Source organism: Geotrypetes seraphini, chromosome 4, assembly GCF_902459505.1.
Source record: "Geotrypetes seraphini chromosome 4, aGeoSer1.1, whole genome shotgun sequence".
Classification (NCBI taxonomy): Eukaryota; Metazoa; Chordata; class Amphibia; order Gymnophiona; family Dermophiidae; genus Geotrypetes; species Geotrypetes seraphini.
In genome coordinates this window covers 321919411-321936761 of record NC_047087.1, presented here as the reverse complement: position 1 = coordinate 321936761, position 17351 = coordinate 321919411, and the positions used below count along the sequence as shown (strand labels likewise).

Below are 17351 nucleotides of genomic sequence, written 5' to 3'. Positions count from 1 at the left end.
GAAAAAGTGCCGATATGCTCTTTCACTTTTGGTTTCGTCCTGACATGTGCATGTTTGTTACTTTCCATCTGCCTCCCACTTGCAAAACAAGACAAAACCGGCAGTGAAATTTGAAAATTTGACAAGAAATCCTCTCCACAAAACCTTTTATGCCATCCTGGACCCTAGCAGAGAAATCCTCGCATTGACTGTGTCAGAAGTAAGCAACGGACTCTCTGCATGATACATTAGCTCATAAGCACACACTGTAATGCGTAACCCCACGGTTGCTTTCAACATCGTCCCTTAAAAGTTACATATATCAGGCAAATTCCTCCTTGGACACACTACAGTGCAAAGTCCTGAAGACTTAGATCCCTTCATCTGTCTGCAAGAATCTCCAAGGTTTAGGGAAAGCTAAAATGACAGTGTGGGGTCAGCACAGACAGACCCTAAAAGCTAAAAATAGACCAGCGAAAGAGCCTCTTCCAGTCCCTCACAGCTCCAGTTCACTTGTCAGATCTGATACACAGCAAAGTGATCTGCTCTATCTTGAAACACCCTAAGAGCAGCCAGAGGGGAACCAGCACCTTACCGCATATCCAGTGTGAACACGAAAGAGCAAGCTGGTGTCCCTGAAGTGCAAAGAAGCAGCCCCTGAGCCCCACACAACACCCAGTGTGACAAAGAGGCCAGGGAGATGGAAAGGGACAGGTGAGGGGGGAGAGTGAAGGAAAAGTCCAGGCAAGGAGGACATCAGTGCAAGCTTCTCTCATACACATTCCAAAGCAGGTACAACACAGGCATCATACCTCTCGCCTTCACACCTGGACCCTCGATGCTACATCTGCTCTCCCACTACCTGCCTTAGAAAGAGTTGTGATGTCTGGTCAGTATTCGGGGAGAAGGAGAGGACCTGGATCAGCTGAGCTTGACGGCACCTCTCAGGCATGTGGGGACACATGAAGCTGAGGGCTGGAAGCAAAACATCACACAGTCTGCCAGATCATGGCAAAGCTCATCCTTGCTCCTCCCGGGTTTGTTTATATGTTCCATTTATAAAACCTGCCTCGTCACTGTTTGCAAGAGCCAAACATGGCAATGCCTGGATGTAACCAGAAGCTCCCAGATTCCATTCAAGAGACAGAATGTGACACCAGGCACTTTAAAAAAGAAGCCACTACCAGAACCGAACACTCAACTGATAAACCTGGCATGGGACCTCATGATTAGATTTGATTCCCGGAGTCAACTTCCAATGCAGAGGCCGTCCTGAAACCCTTGAAGGGAATGGCGGGGGTGGGGTGGGGGGGTCACTGCACCATCTGTATTCCAGGGTTCTGGGTGCAGTCATCCTTTTGCCCTGTTGGTCATAATTAGATTATAAACTGTCTCTTGGGTGATTCCATCGCATTAGTGACTTTTATTCCGCCATTCCATTGCGGTTCAAGGCGGATTACATAAGAGGTTATCTGGACATTTCCAGAAGAGTTACAGAGTTGAACGGGTTACTTCAGGGGATTGAAATGCTTCCTGCGGAGTTAGTTTGTCTTGATGGATTTCTTGAATAGCAGGGTTTTGATTTCTTTTCAGAAAGTTTTGTAGTCTGATGGTCTAGTTTCGCTGCCTGCGTGGCCAGTAGGCCATCACACTTTTTTTTTTTTTTGCGTTTGATGCCTCTGATTGGAGGGTGCGTGAATGGTATCTGGGTTCTCCTTTGCCTGGTTGATGTACTGCACTGAGTGCGCCTGGTAGCGCTAACTTAGGTTTGCCATCAAGCTATCAGAAGATGGCACGGGCAGAGATTGAAACCTTAACCACTGGACCAGTTGGAAACTGAAGGGGCAAAGACTGAGTCAAGTAACCAATGGAGACCTGAGCCAAAGGAACTTCTGGGGACAGACTTAAAGATCTCAACCTGTATACTTTGAAGCAGTGTGTCTCAAACTGTGTGCCGCGGTACACTGGGGAGGAGGAGAGGCACCGGCGCGAGCTGACTGTCTACAGGATGTGCCTCTTGTGGCGAGAGGCACGTCCTGTAGGCAATCAGTGGGCGCCAGCACTTATCCTCCCTGGCCCTCTTCCCTCCTGGCACCCCCCACTGGTGTCTCAGGGCCCGCCTGGAGGGCCTTCACACACACACATGGACATCGACATGATGATGTCACGCATGCGCATGATGTCATCACAGTGATATCTGCGTACTTCCAAGTTTGCGGGACACTGTTTTGGAGGAAAGGGGGGAGAAGGGACATATGATAGAGATGTTTAAATACCTACATGGTGTAAATGCATATGAGTCGAGTCTCTTTCATTTGAAAGGAAACTCCAGAGTGAGGGTCATAGAATGAAGTTAAGAGGCAAAAGGTTCAGGATTAATATAAGGAAATACTTTTTACCAAAAGGGTGGTAGATGCATGGAATAGTCTCCCAGTAGAGGTGGTGGAGACAAAGATTGTCTGATTTCAAGAAAGCATGGGACAGGCAAGTGGGATCTCTTAGGGAGAGGAGGAGATAGTGGATTGTGCGGATGGGCAGAATGGATGGGCCATTTGGTCTTTATCTGCCATCATGTTTCTAATGTGTAGCCCATATCAACACTGTGCTTCCGAGAAGGCATTGGGCTGAGTGGCAGTTACAACCCAAAAAAGCACTGGAACCACACTGGGCTTCCTGGAGGTCTTAGGACAGCCTGCATGAGCAGCTGCAATTATAAATAGCAGTGTTACAATTGAACTCAAAACTTCAGTGAAGGGCAAATTGTAACATGGAAATGGGTCTAAAGCAGGGGTGTCCAATCTGCGGCCCAAGGGCCTCATGCAGCTCCGTGAAGTATTTTGTGTGGCCCTGGTCGAGGGCGATGCAGTGTTTTCCTCTGCTGCCCCCGGGTGTTTACTGTCTTGCCGGCTCCCTCCTCTGTCTTGCTGCAGCGTTTGCGCAGCCCCAGAAACATTTTTTTCAGCCAATGCAGCCCAGGGAAGCCAAAAGGTTGGACACCCCTGGTCTAAAGTATTGAGTTAGGTACTGATCTGGTAAGAAGATGTGTTTCATTCTGACTTGTCCCAATCTCCTACCAAGGCTTAATGGGTTAGTGCAGTGGCCTGAGAACCAGATACTTTTGCATGTCTGCCTTGGTCAATGGTTCCACTGCAAAAATCTCAGCGTGCATCCTGCCCACAATCTGCCATCTCTGGTCCTCCTCCAGCAGTCTCGCACCATGTGGCGTCTGGCACAGATTTCTCACCAGCGGGCAAGACCGCACTCTCACTATTCAAAATTTTTTCAGAATCATCGGTGTATGGGCCCACAAGCACCAGAATCTGGGCAAATAGAAACACGATGGCAGATAAAGGCCAAATGGCCCATCCAGTCTGCCCATCCGCAGTAACCATTCTCTCTTTCTCTCTCCGAGAGATCCCACCTGCCTATCCCAGGCCCTCTTCAATATAGAAACATAGAAACCTGATGGCAGATAAAGGCCAAATGGCCCATCCAGTCTGCCCATCCGCAGGAACCATTCTCTCTTTCTCTCTCCGAGAGATCCCACGTGCCTATCCCAGGCCCTCTTGAATATAGAAACCTGATGGCAGATAAAGGCCAAATGGCCCATCCAGTCTGCCCATCCGCAGTAACCATTCTCTCTTTCTCTCTCCGAGAGATCCCACGTGCCTATCCCAGGCCCTCTTGAATTCAGACACAGTCTCTGTCTCCACCTCCTCTTCCAGAAGACTGTTCCATGCATCTACCACCCTTTCTGTAAAATGGTATTTCCTCAGATTACTCTGGAATCTATCACCTCTTAACTTCATCCTATGCCCTCTCATCGCAGAGTTTCCTTTCAATTGAAACAGACTCGACTCGTGTGCATCTACATTACGTAGGTATTTAAATATTTCTATCGTGAAAATCGCTCTGTACGTAGGTGCCATATGGAAATTATAAGGGTTTCGATCGGAGTTCTACTCTTAAGCTCCCATCTTGACTGGTGATGTCACTTCCTTTCTGAGAACCAGATTCAATTCCCACTTCAGCTTCTTGTGACTCCCATTGCCCCACGTACAAAATAAGTGCCAGCATTAGATTACTGCGTGCTGACACAAGTAGTTTGAACTGTATTGAAAAGTGTTCTTAGGAAGGCGAATGTCATTTACCCGGGAATCCAGAGAAAAAGAAACATTTTAGGTCAAGAATATTTCCTGGGCTTTGGCCTGTGCTCAAGTACTATCTTACAGGACATTCTGATCATGGCTAAATTAGGCCACTGGCCACTAGTCCTTGTCCAGATAGCTAGAGCTAAATGACCTGAATTTGATTGGTTCCGATCTGTACTTTGATCCCATGGTCAGGACACCACACGGTTACTGGTGTGCAGTTTGATAACAAGCACATCTATCCTTTGGATCACCTGACATGGGCACTGCCGCTGGATGATAACTGGACTTCATTCAAGCCAATGGATCTCTCTGTGTGAGCAGACACCTTCTCATTTCAAGTGTGAACCTCATCAGTTTTCAGAGGCTTCCAAGCTCTCCTACTTACTTACTTCCTCACACATTTTACATTATGTCGGAGCTGGACATTTTTGGTTTCATCTATTCTTTCCACAAAATGTTTCCTTTGCTCTGGATCCCCGGATACATGACATCCACTTTGCTATACAGTTCAAACTATTTACTGAACAATACCTGGTGTAGCCATACACCACTGATCTCCACCACCATTAATGGGACAACCTATTTCACGCCTCTGGTAACCAATGGCTCTATGGACATGCCAGACTTTTTATTTCATATGCTGAGCATCCACTCCCTCTTGGCATGGGGCATGAGATAATTCATAAGCTGAACTTTACAGGACTCCATCCGCTCTGAATTGACTCCCCAGTCATTAGTAGTGGTACAGAAGTTTTTAATAAACAATAAACTTAAGGCAACCTCCATAGAAGTGAATCATACGATCACTTTTGAGAATGGACAGATTGCACAAACTGCTGAAATTTGATATGAGATGCTCATGTCTTGGTTTGGGAACTTTTCTTTGGGTATTCGCCTACTGCTGATCATGTCGTCAATGTCCTTATCCAACCTATCATTATCTTAATTGTTGTACAAATTTTGCTATGTAGGTACTGTATTATGATTAATAGACGCCGGCAATACATCTTTTCAGTCACAGAACCACAAAGGTAAACCTCCCTTCCCAACCACTTAAGAGAACACTTCCTGGATAGATTTTAATAGCAACCTAAAATGCTTTCTTTTCAGAGATGTCTTTGACCTTTAGCTCTACTTGATAGGTCTCCACCATAGGCACAGAACAGGGGAGGGGGGGGCATAGGGGCCATGGCTTTCCCAAAAATTGGCACTGCCCCAGCCCCCTTCCCTCCCAATCCGTCAGGCTCTTCACCTGGGATTGGCTTTCTTCTGCCGCAGAGCAGCAACGAGCACTGCCCCAGGCCTCTTCCCTTCTAAGGCACGTGACAGGATATATACACATAGGGAGGGGCTGAAGGCTTGGAGTACCAGCAGCTCAAAGCTAGAGAGGATACATAAACCTTTGACGGCTGGGATGGTTTAGATGGGCTGAAGTGAGCTTTGATGGAGATTTCAGTAGATGGAGCCTAAGCATAGTGCCGGGCAGAGCTCTGGGTTTCTGGGCCAGAAATATCTAAGAAAAAGAACAATTTATATTAAATCATTAATTTAAAGAGTGTGTATGTTTGGGCAGACTGGATGGACAATTCGGGTCTTTATTGCCGTCATTTACTATGTTACTATAGTGATGAAACCACTTTGGAGTCAACAGCATGAGAACAGTACCGTAATAGCTTTATCAGACTTGAACTTGAAAGTATGGAACAAAAATTCCGTGCAGACGACTTCAGTATCTTGCAATAATTTATAGTTGTAAGAAGTATCTTTTAACTAGTTCTCCTCTCAAGTGAGTTTTGTTCACTTGAAGACTTTTGTTTATTGTAGCAAAGGCTCCCAATTCCAAAACTGTTGATGAACTGTCTTATTTTGTCAGTTTGTTGTTAAAATCTCATGCTTTTCTGTACTGTGCTTTGATTTTCAGTAGCTTTTCAGTTTTCACTTTGTTCCAGCTCTTTGAATAAATTGTCCATTTAAGTTCAAATTCATGGCAGACAGTGCAAGAAACTGCATTTTTGTTATGATTACTAGTTTTTGAGATGTCCTGGTTCATGAATTGTAAATGAAAATAGAGCTCTTGTTTAAATGAATGAAAAATTGATGAATTTCATTAATAGCCATTTTAATTCTTGAATCATACATAAAATTTTGTGCTGCTAGACTCAAACCTTTTGCAGGGCCACATTTTGGATTTGTAGGGCCACAGAAAAAATAATTAATGTCTTATTAAAGAAATGTACCTACAAATCCAAAATGTGGATTATTTTAAACTAGTCTTTAAGCCCGTTACATTAACGGGTGCTAGAATAGATTTGTCTATCTGTCTTTATTTCTGTCTGTCTTTCTACCTGGCACCTTGCCTATCTCTCTCTGGCACCCCCAAGCAAACCAAAATTGCTGCCTGCCCCCCAGCACACCCCTCCCCCCAAAGCAGACCCTTTTCCCTCTCTCTCTCCACTTCTTTCTCTCTGTTTCTCTCCCTGGCCCCCTGCCTATCTCTCTCTGCTCCCCCCCCAGCAAACCAAGATTTCTGGCTGCCCCCCAGCACACCCCTCCCCCAAAGCAGCACTCTCCCCCTCCACTTTTCCCTGTCTCTCTCCCTGGCCCCCTGCCTATCTCTCTCTGGTCCCCCAAGCAAACGAAGATTGCTGTCTGCCCCCCAACACACCCTCCCCACAAAGCAGCCCCTTTTCCCTCTCCCCCAACACTTCTATCTGCCTTTCTCCCTGGCCCCCCGAGCAAAGCACGATCACTGACCCTTGCGACTGCATAATTTTTGTTATGGCGCTAGGTTTCCATGGCAACCCTGCTCACGGTTTACTGAATATCCGAGAATTTAGTCCGGTTGAAAGTTAATAGTTTTTTTTTGCTTGTTTACAAACTACGATTATAAGACGCGTGATTCTGGTGGCGCCGTGTCGGGCGGAAGTGGGGAGGCGGGGACTCAGCACCGACCGGGATCCCGTGATTGACTCGCGCCGCCGACCCCCAGGAGTCCAAGCCCAGCGGCGGGGGAGGCAGGGACATGTCTGGCGTGCCATGGTGCTGACTTCGGCGCTGTAGCTGCTGCAGAGACAGACCTACACGTGCCTGTCGAAATGGCACGGCCTGTACCTGTGCTTCGGAGGCATGCATCGTGTCCGCGCTGCATTTTGGAGAGGCCTCGGGGGAGGCCACGACAGGTGGTGCGGACTCCTTCGGTGGTCGCCGTTTGCGAAAGGGGAACGGTCCTATTTGGTGTGCCACTGCCTAGTACTGTCACAGCTAGGCGCATGCGCACTCATGCGGCCACGGAACTACTGATCATGGAAGCACACAAATAGGAGTGCGCATGCGCGCGTTAGCCTTTTATTATATAGGATTATCAGAAGCACATCTGAAAGCAGCGCAACATGCGGAGAGTGAAAAATTATCAAAGTATCAACTGCAAGAGACAAGATTTTGGATCAACTACCGTATTTTGAGGCCCTGTGTATTATAAAGAATGATTCTTTATGGAAAACTTGTGTCTGGCGGTTGCATTCTGTAACATTGCCCGCCTCACTGCTGTAACCTCACGCAAGCGCTTTCCTATACGTGAGAGGACAATCGCGTACAGATGCAGGAAAGCGCTTGCCTGCGGTTACAGCAGTGAGGCGGGCAATGTTCCAGAATTGGAGGCAGTGCAGCTTGTGCGTGTGTCCAGTGCTGGACACTTAAGGCACAAGTTTTCCATAAAGAATCATTCTTTATAATACCGAGGACCTCATAATAGTATGTGCTAGGTGTACATTAAACATTCGAGACAGTCCCTGCTCAGTAGAGCTTAGTCTAATCACAACAGAGAAACGGAATGGGGACTTTTTTGTGGATTTGATGCCACAGAGGCAGCAGCGCCAGCCCTTCCATGTGGGGGTTGGGGGGGCTTCGGAGGCATGGGAGGAAGGGGGCTTTCAGCATGCAAGCATTTTAAGTTGCTGTCTGTTGGGAGATGCTTAGGATTGGGGGTGAAGGAATCAGGACTTTGTGTCTTGCGAGATCAGAGCCAGGGAGGGGCTTTTTAGAAGGTCAGTGCTGAATCTTCCAAGATTTTCAGGCAATCGCTGACTTTTCCCTTTTTCTTAAGTTCTGGTTGGCTTCAGTTTTAAAGAGCATTTTTTTAAGATTCCATTTTGCCAAATCAATTTCTTTCCACATGATTTCGGCCCATTTTCTGGGTCCTGCTCTGATCTCATTTTGAAGCACCCCCACCCCCAAGAAGCTGCTGCCGCCCTGGACGAATGCCTAGTGGAGGAAGAGAGAACTGCACGCGCTTCAGAACGAGGCTTGGCGCGCATCGGCTCCGAGTGAGAGCGAGGCTCGAAACGCATGACGAAACGCCGCTTCCGGCTGCCGTTATTGCTCGTCATGGCCGAGCCTCCGGTCGCGGCTGCCGGCGGGGACGGAGAGGAGATGCCGGGCGAAGACGGCTACGGCGGCCCCGAAGGCAACGAAGAGTCGCGGAGGAACATCCGCCACCAGTACCGGGAGCTCATCACCTCGGTGCAGCGTGAGTGGCCGCTGCGGCGCCAAAGAGCTCGTGCGCGTGGCCCCGCCCCCGTGGGGAGGGCTTCTGCGCATGCGCGGATGCAACGCGCCGATGACGCACGCACACTGGGGCGGGGCCTAAAATCTGGGAACCACCAGCTCAGGGCCTCCTCCTTAGGCGTTGCTCAGCAGAGCTCAAGTTCCTCCATTGGGAAAGTTCCCAAACCAATGCCACACACACAGTAGACAGTCCCTGCTCAGAAGAGCTTACAATCTAATTTAGACAGGACACTTCAGGGTTGGGGAGATTATAGTGGGTCTAGGTGGGAGTTAAGAGTTGAAAGCAGTTTCCAAAAAGTGGGCCTTTAGCTTGGATTTGAACACTGCCAGGGACGGAGCATGACGTATTGATTCAGGCAGCCTGTTCCAGGCATACGGCGCCCCAAGAAAGAAGGGACGGAGTCCGCAGTTGGCAGTGGAAGATAAGAGGGGCTTGCCCAATGAGCGGAGATCATTGGGGGGGGGGGAGCAATAAGTGAGGAGAGAAATCGAGAGGGGGGGCTTCAGAGCAAACTGTATTCAGAAATGGATGGGGAGCCAATGATGTCACATGAGGAGAGGAGTAATGTGAGAATAGCGGCTCATGCAAATTCATTGGGGAAATCCTGAGAACCTGCATTGCTGCCCTCAAGGACTGACGTTAGACAATCCTGCAGTCTGTGCAGTTAAAGCTGACATAGAATTAGCTCTGGAGAAATACAGATATAGGGAAATCTTAGCGCAGCAGAACAGCAAAATGGCCATCCATCCAGCATCAAAGGAAATGCCATCAAAACCAAAGAACAGACCAGAAAACCACAACCCACAACTGCCTAATCCTTCTTAGTCACTGCTCACCAATTGGGTGAGAAAACTGTGTACCTGGCAACACTGGTGGATGGGATTGTGAGGGGCAGGGCCATTCTGGGCAACTGTACAAGAAGGAGGGAGACGGGACATAAGCTACAGCCCACTCCCTTCCCTCCTTAGACCTGCTGTCTCTATAGTAGCACTAGGAAGCATGTGAAGCTTGTCCCATCATCCCTACCGCAAGAGAATGTAGAAATCACTCAAAGTACAACAGACAAACCGACTACAAAAAACACCAAGGGCCTCCAGAGTTGGATACCCAATATGAGTTGCATCAGGACTCATCCTATGAGAAAACAGAAACAGAGAAACAAGCACTGAAATTCCATGGAAGCTCAGGGGTTTTAGAGAGCTTGTTTTTGTGTTTCTGTTATCTCATTCAACTATAGGATCTATGCTGGACCTTCCCACCAGAGAATGACACGGTGACAAAATTCATCACCGTTCCCGTCCCCGCAGATAACCGCGGTAAACCATCTTCATATCATTCTTTAAGGAGAGAGGGAAGAATCAGAGTATGAATGGCCACAACCACTGACCCGCAAGATTTGCTTTGAAGAATGCTGGTGTGGAAGGACTGAGGCTGAAATAGACACTAAAAAATGAAATGGGATTATTTCCCGCGGTTATCCACGGGGACGGGAACGGTGATGAATTTTGTCACCGTGTCATTCTCTACTTCTCACACCATCCCTACCACATATCAATTGCCTAGAACAACTGGGGCCCACACCAGACCCTGCTGCACCATCACTGTCACAGAATTGATGTCGAGTGAGGAACGTTGGTTGGCCCGGCGCTTCAGTGTCCTCTTTACAGGATCTGGAAGCAGGTAGAACGGAAGGCAGCACGAGTCTATCACGGAGCCTGGGATGGGCTCTGCAAACGACTCACATTGCCTTCATGATCTACTGGTTGATCACGAACGACCTTTTGGGTACCCCTGTTATAGAGGAACTTAGCAAGTGAAATGAATAATTACTAGACGAGTGCGAGACTGCTGGGCAAACTGGATGGACCGTGCAGTGCTTTATCTGCCATCATTTACTATGTTACTATATTATTTCTGTTTTGCTGTAATTCTAAATTTGCAGGTGACACTAAATTGCAGGCAGACCTTAGGAAACTGGAAGACTGGGCGTCCAAGTGGCAGATGCAAAGTGACGTAGATTGGGAAGAAGAACCCAAATCACAGTTACCGGATGCTAGGGTCCACCTTGGGGTTTAGCACCCAAGAAAATGACCTGGGTGGCATTGTAGACAATATGATGTGGCATTGTAGATAATATGATGCCACTGCCCAATGTGCAGTGGCAGCCAAAAAAGCAAACAAGATGCTAAAAATTATTAAAAAAGGGATGGTTAACAAGACTAAGAATATTATAATGCCCCTGTATCGCTCCATGGTGTGACCTCATCTGGAGTTTGCATTCAATTCTGGTCTCCTTATCTCAAGAAAGATATAGCGGCGCTAGAAAAGGTTCAAAGAAGAGTGACCAAGATGATAAAGGGAATTGAACTCCTCTCGTATGAGGAAAGACTAAAAAGGTTACATAACATAGTAGATGACGGCAGATAAAGACCTGAATGGTCCATCCAGTTTGCCCAACCTGATTCAATTTAAATTTTTTAAATTTTAGCTATTTCTGGGCAAGAATCCAGAGCTCTACCCGGTACTGTGTTTGGGTTCCAACTGCCAAAATCTCCGTCAAAAACGACTCCAGCCCATCGACACCCTCCCAGCCATTGAAGCCCTCCCCAGCCCATCCTCTCCCAAACGGCCATATACAGACAGACACAGACCGTGCAAGTCTGCCCAGTACTGGCCTTAGTTCAATATTTAATATTATTTTCTGATTCTAAGTCCTCTGTGTTCATCCCACACATCTTTGAACTCCGTCACCGTTTTCCTCTCCACCATCTCTCTCGGGAGCGCATTCCAGGCATCCACCATCCTCTCCGTAAAGTAGAATTTCCTAACATTGCCTTTGAATCTACCACCCCTCAACCTCAAATTATGTCCTCTGGTTTTACCATTTTCCTTTCTCTGGAAAAGATTTTGTTCTACGTTAATACCCTTCAAGTATTTGAACGTCTGAATCATATCTCCCCTGTCCTTTCCTCTAGGACAGGGGTGCCTACACTTTTTGGGCTTGCGAGCTACTTTTAAAATGACCAAGTCAAAATGATCTACCCATAATAAAATTTAAAAAAAAAACACAAAGCACACTGTATGCATAGAAAATGTTAATTATCATTCCTATTCCGGAATTTTTTCAAAGAGGTCAAAGCAGATGACTCTATGCACTGTTACCTCAGTAACAACCATACAAAAATAGACAAATACCCCCCTCCCTTTTTACTAAACCACGATAGCAGTTTTTAGCATAGGGAGCTGCACTGAATGCCCAGCGTTGCTCTCGACGCTCATAGGCTTCCTGCGCTAAAAACCTCTATTGCGGTTTAGTAAAAGGGAGCCATAGTGCAAAATATAGACAGCAGATATAAATTCAGACACATTTTGATCACTAAATTTAAAATAAAATAATTTTTCCTACCTTGTCTGGTGATTTCATGAGTCTCTGGTTGCACTTTCTTCTTCTGACTGTGCATCCAATCTTTCTTCCCTTCTTTCAACCTGTATGCTTCCTCTCCTCCAGACCTCATTCCCTCCCCCAACTTTTTCTTCCTCTCTCCCTGCCATTTCTTTCTTTCTCTCTTCATGTCCTCTTTCTTTTTTTCTGTTTCTCTTCTTTCCTTCTGTCTCCCTGCCTGCCCTCTTTCTTTCTTTCTTTCTCCCTGCCCTCCCCCAAGCCACTGCCGCTGCCATCAGGGAACAGGACCCCAAGCTGCCGTCGCCATCCAATAACAGACCCCCAAAGCTGCCGCTGCCACCCCAAGCTCTCCCTGCGTCGGGCCGACCAGCATTCCTCTCCCCGACATCAGATCTGCCGTCGGAGAGGAAGTTCCGGCCCAGCCAGGCAGTGATTGGCTGGCCAGAACTTCCTCTTTGACGGCAGAATTGACTTTGGAGAGAGGAAGGCTGATCGGCCCGGTAGATCGCCAAGACAAAGTGAGTCGATCACGGAGCCCAGAATGGGCTCCGCGATCGACTCACTTTGCCTTGGCGATCTACCAGTCGATCATGATCGACCTATTGGGCACCCCTGCTCTAGGGTATACATATTCAGGGCTTCCAGTCTCTCCTCATACTTCTGGCGCAAGCCTCCTATCATTTTCATCGCCTTCCTCTGGACCGCTTCAAGTCTTCTTACTTCCTTCTCCAGATACGGTCTCCAAAACTGAACACAATACTCCAAGTGGGGCCTTATAGGGGCATCAACACCTTCTTCCTTCTACTGACTACGCCTCTCTTTATACAGCCCAGCATCCTTCTGGCAGCAGCCACTGCCTTGTCACACTGTTTTTTCGCCTTTAGATCTTCGGACACTATCACCCCAAGGTCCCTCTCCCCGTCCGTGCATATCAGCTTCTCTCCTCCCAGCATATACGGTTCCTTCCTATTATTAATCCCCAAATGCATTACTCTGCATTTCTTTGCATTGAATTTTAGTTGCCAGGCATTAGACCATTCCTCTAACTTTTGCAGATCCTTTTTCATGTTTTCCATGTGGATAAAGGTGAACCGGTTGATATCGTGTATTTGGATTTTCAAAAGGCATTTGATAAAGTATCTCATGAAAGACTTCTGAGGAAATAAGAAAGTCATGTGATAGGAGGTAATGTCCTTTTATGGATGAAGAACTGGTTGAAAGAAAACAGAGAGTGGATTTAAATGGTCAATATTCTCAACCCCTGCAATACCTCTCTTCAGTAACTTAAACTTATTGCTATCTCTTTTTTCCTGTATATTTTTGGGGTTCCTCAGGGGTCTGTGCTGGGACCGCTGCTTTTTCACATATTTATCAATGACCTAGAGATGGGAAAAACTAGTGAGATCATTCAATTTGCTGATGACAGAAAGTTGTTAAATGGGAGACTGAGCGTCAAACTGGCAGATAACGTTTAATGTGAGCAAATGCAAAGTGATGCATGTGGGAAAAAGAAACCTGAACTATAGCTATGTGATTCAGGCAGCACTCCTCCTCTCGGCCCCCTTTCCCACTCCTCTCCCTGCCACAAATGCGCCCCTTCCCTTTCCCCATAGCTTGCCGTTCACGTTGGCTTTGGCGCTCTCTCTGATGTCACTTTTGGGACCTGTACCCAGGAAGTGACGTCGGAGAGAGCGCTGAAGCCGATGCGGGCTCTGAGTTGGTGGCTGCTCGTGCCAAAGTTAAAAAGGTACGGGGAAGGAGCAAGCGCACCAGGGGAGCCTTACCCTTCCTACACCACTGATTCAGGGTTCCATGTTAGGAGTCTACCCAGGAAAAGGATCTGAGGGTGCAGCGGTGGCGAAGAAAGCAAATAGAATGTTTGGAATGAGTTGAGAATGTTCTAATGTCCTCGAATACTGTGTGCAGTTCTGGTCACTATATCTCAAGAAAGGAAAGGCTAAAGTGGCTAGGGCTCCTCTCCTCTCCCATCACACCTTCAGTGTATGCAACGGTGGTTCCTCCTCCACAGTCTTCCCACTATCGACTTGGTCCTGGGAACACTCCTTTTCTCAATCTACACTTGCTCACTTGGAGTGCTGATCTCCTTCCACGGCTTCCAGTATCACCTCTATGCTGACGACTCCCAGATCTACCTCTCTGCGCCAAAATCTCTACTGAAACCTAGACCAGAGTCTCAGCCTGCCTGGATGTCTCACCACCATCTAAAACTGAGCTAAAGCAGAGCTGCTCATCTTCCCTCTCCATCTCTGTGGACAACACTCTCATCCTTCCTGTTTTGTCTGCTCGTAATCTCGGGGTCATCTTCTCTCTCTCCTGCCAAAATCCAACTCTTCCTATGAGCACACCACCAAAACCCTTATCCACACCCTCATCACCTCACGCTTAGACCAGTGGTTCCCAACCCTGTCCTGGAGGACCCCCAGGCCAGTCGGGTTTTCAGGATAGCCCTAATGAATATGCATGCCTGGCACCTCCGTTATATGCAGATCTCTCTCATGCATATTCATTAGGGCTATCCTGAAAACCCGACTGGCCTGGTGGTCCTCCAGGACAGGGTTGGGAACCACTGGCTTAGACTACTGCAACTCGCTACTCTCAGGCCTTCCACTTAGCCATCTTGCTCCCCTCCAGCCCATCCAGAATTCGGCTGCATGTCTCATATTCCAGGAGAGCCGCTTTACTCACGTTACACCTCCTAAAGTCACTTCATTGGCTTCCCAATTCAAACTCACTCAGCTGCCTTTCACTATCTCTCTTCACTTCTTTCTCTCTCCCCCCCACTCCCGTGAGCTTCGCTCAGCTGGTAAGTCCCTCCTATCTGTGCCTGTTTCTTGAACTGTCAACTGCAGACTTTGTCCCTTCTGCCTTGCTGCGCCATATGCTTGGAACAAGCTGTCCGAGTCCCTATGGTGAGCTCCATTTCTGGCAGTGTTTAAGGCTCAATTTAAAGCCCACCTCTTCGAGACTGCCTTCAACTCCTAACTCCTCTCACCTTGGGTTCTGCATCTCCAACCCTATATGTCATGTCTGTATGTCCAAGTTAGATTGTAAGTTCTTCTGAGCAGGGACCGTCTATAAATGTCAAAATATACAGCGCTGTGTACACTTTTCATCACTATATAAGTGATAAGTAGTAGTAATATGATAGAGATCTATAAAATAATGAGTGGAGTGGAAAGGGTAGATGTGAATTCCTTGTTCACTCTTTCTAGGACTAGGGTAAATGCAATGAAGCTATTAAGTAGTAGATTTAAACCAAAGTGGAGAAAATATTTCTTCACTCAATGTGTAATTAAACTCTGGAAATTGTTGCTGAAGAATGTGGTGAAAGTGGTTAGCTTAGCAGGGTTTAAAATGGTTTGGATAATTTCCTAAAAGAGAAGTCCATAGCTTGAGAAAATCCTTCTAGGATAAAGAGCATAAAATTTGTTTTAGTCTTTAGGATCTGGGTTGGCCACTCTTGAAAACAGGGTACTAGGCTTGTTGGACCTTTGGTCTGTCCCAGTATGGCAGCTGTTATGTTCTTCTTTCATTTCTATACCACCATCACATTGCTGGCTTATTTCTCTGAGCCTGTACCACTAGCACTGCTGTTTGAATCCATGACCCTTTACCCTTTTGCACTGCTCGTTTGTGGGAGTGATTTCTGAGATCTGCCAACTCTTAGCATTTTGTTTTCCTTAGAGAATCGAGAGGACATGCTGAGTTCTCGCAGTAACAGGCTTACTGAAGTGCTGGAAGAAGCCAACAAACTCTTTGGAGGAGGTGAGAGATAACCTCGTATGTACTCTCTTGCACTGATGCTCTTTGTAATTTATCTCTTTTCTTTCCTATCCTCATTTTGTATTTCTCTCCTATTTTCTTTCTCCTGTCTTTCTTCATCTTTCCATTTTATTGTCTCCCCAAATTTTATTTAAGACTTGAAACTCATGGGAGAAAGCCAGGGAGGGTGTCTAGGTCAACACCTGGTGATGTTCCCAAATGGGCTACGAAAACAAAAAGATCTCCCGTACGAAGAAAGGTTAGACAAACTGCAGCTATACTCACTTGAGGAGCGCAGAGAGAGGGGGGACATGATCGAGACGTTCAAGTATCTCACGGGCCGCATCGTAGTGGAAGAAGATATCTTCTTTTTCAAGGGACCCACGGCAACAAGAGGGCATCCGTGGAAAATCAGAGGCGGGAAACTACGAGGTGACACCAGGAAATTCTTTTTCACTGAAAGGGTGGTTGATCGCTGGAATAATCTTCCACTGCAGGTGATTGAGGCCAGCAGCGTGCCTGATTTTAAGACCAAATGGGATCGACACGTGGGCTCTATTCACTAGGCAAAGGTAGGGGAGGGTCATTAGGGTGGGCAGACTAGATGGGCCGTGGCCCTTATCTGCCGTCTATTTCTATGTTTCTATGACTACGGCATCACCAGACTTGTATGTGCTTTGAACAGTTGGGTATATGGTATGTTGAAAGGGATCTTAAGAAACAACCAAAAGCTTTTCTGTTCCAAGATGCTTTTGCTTTGCAACTCTCTTCACCACTGTTCATTGGCCTTGTTTTGGATATGATTTTAATGATTTTTTCTTTACTTTTTCTTTGCTGTCATAAAGTATAATGGCTTAGAAGGTGGATATGAAATTGTGACTAAACTTGTAAGCCCTTTGTGGACAGAGAATTACCTTCAAGCCACCTTGAGCTGTAACTGAAAACAGTCCAATCCAAATAAATGGAACCAGCGTACATGATCTGAGATCTGGTTTCTAATTCTTTGCACACATGATGCCAAGCTCAAAGCAAGCCTTTGCCATAAATCCTATGCCTGCTCTTTGTAAAAGCATACAAGATTTTCAGAGGAACATGACAATATGGGGCACTTAGACACACAAAACACGCCAGTGCTTTGAAAATGACCTTGTATACCTTAAATATTGCTGGGAAAATGAAAGTGCAAATTTGTCAAGGAAGAGCTGACAAATGCATTTCTTATGGCCTATATGCAAAAGGGGATGGCGCGGTGGCCCGTAACCAGCACCTCCCAAACATCCTTCAATTGCTTGCTTATAAGTCCACCTCCTTTTACTCAGTCACGTCATACCTAAGAATTTACCAGAATCAAAGCGGTTTACATATTTGTTTAGACGGATACTTATTTTGTACCTGGGGCAATGAAGTGGGAATTGAGCTCACCACCTCAGGATGCTGAGGCAGTTACGCTAAATGCTAGGCCTCTCCT

The 17351-nt window shown here is 46.9% G+C and overlaps 2 protein-coding genes across 9 annotated transcripts in view; one reads left to right on the top strand and one right to left on the bottom strand.

Annotated features, from left to right (window-relative positions):
- TACC2 (transforming acidic coiled-coil containing protein 2) overlaps positions 1–984 on the bottom strand; it is a 206163-nt gene extending 205179 nt beyond the window's left edge. For 4 of the 8 annotated variants that reach the window (XM_033943059.1, XM_033943064.1, XM_033943063.1 and 1 more), the window contains exon 1: positions 792–974. The gene's annotated coding sequence lies outside the window, so the exon portion shown is untranslated. Of the gene's footprint in view, positions 1–791 lie in introns of all 8 variants that reach the window. The other 4 variants (XM_033943068.1, XM_033943065.1, XM_033943061.1 and 1 more) reach the window with 4 other exon arrangements.
- Positions 985–8492: 7508 nt separating this feature from the next.
- NSMCE4A (NSE4 homolog A, SMC5-SMC6 complex component) overlaps positions 8493–17351 on the top strand; it is a 56974-nt gene continuing 48115 nt past the window's right edge. The window contains exons 1-2 of the mRNA XM_033942512.1: positions 8493–8658; positions 15806–15886. Coding sequence (XP_033798403.1) covers positions 8517–8658; positions 15806–15886 — 223 coding nt within the window. The 5' untranslated portion in view covers positions 8493–8516. The remainder of the gene's footprint in view (positions 8659–15805; positions 15887–17351) is intronic.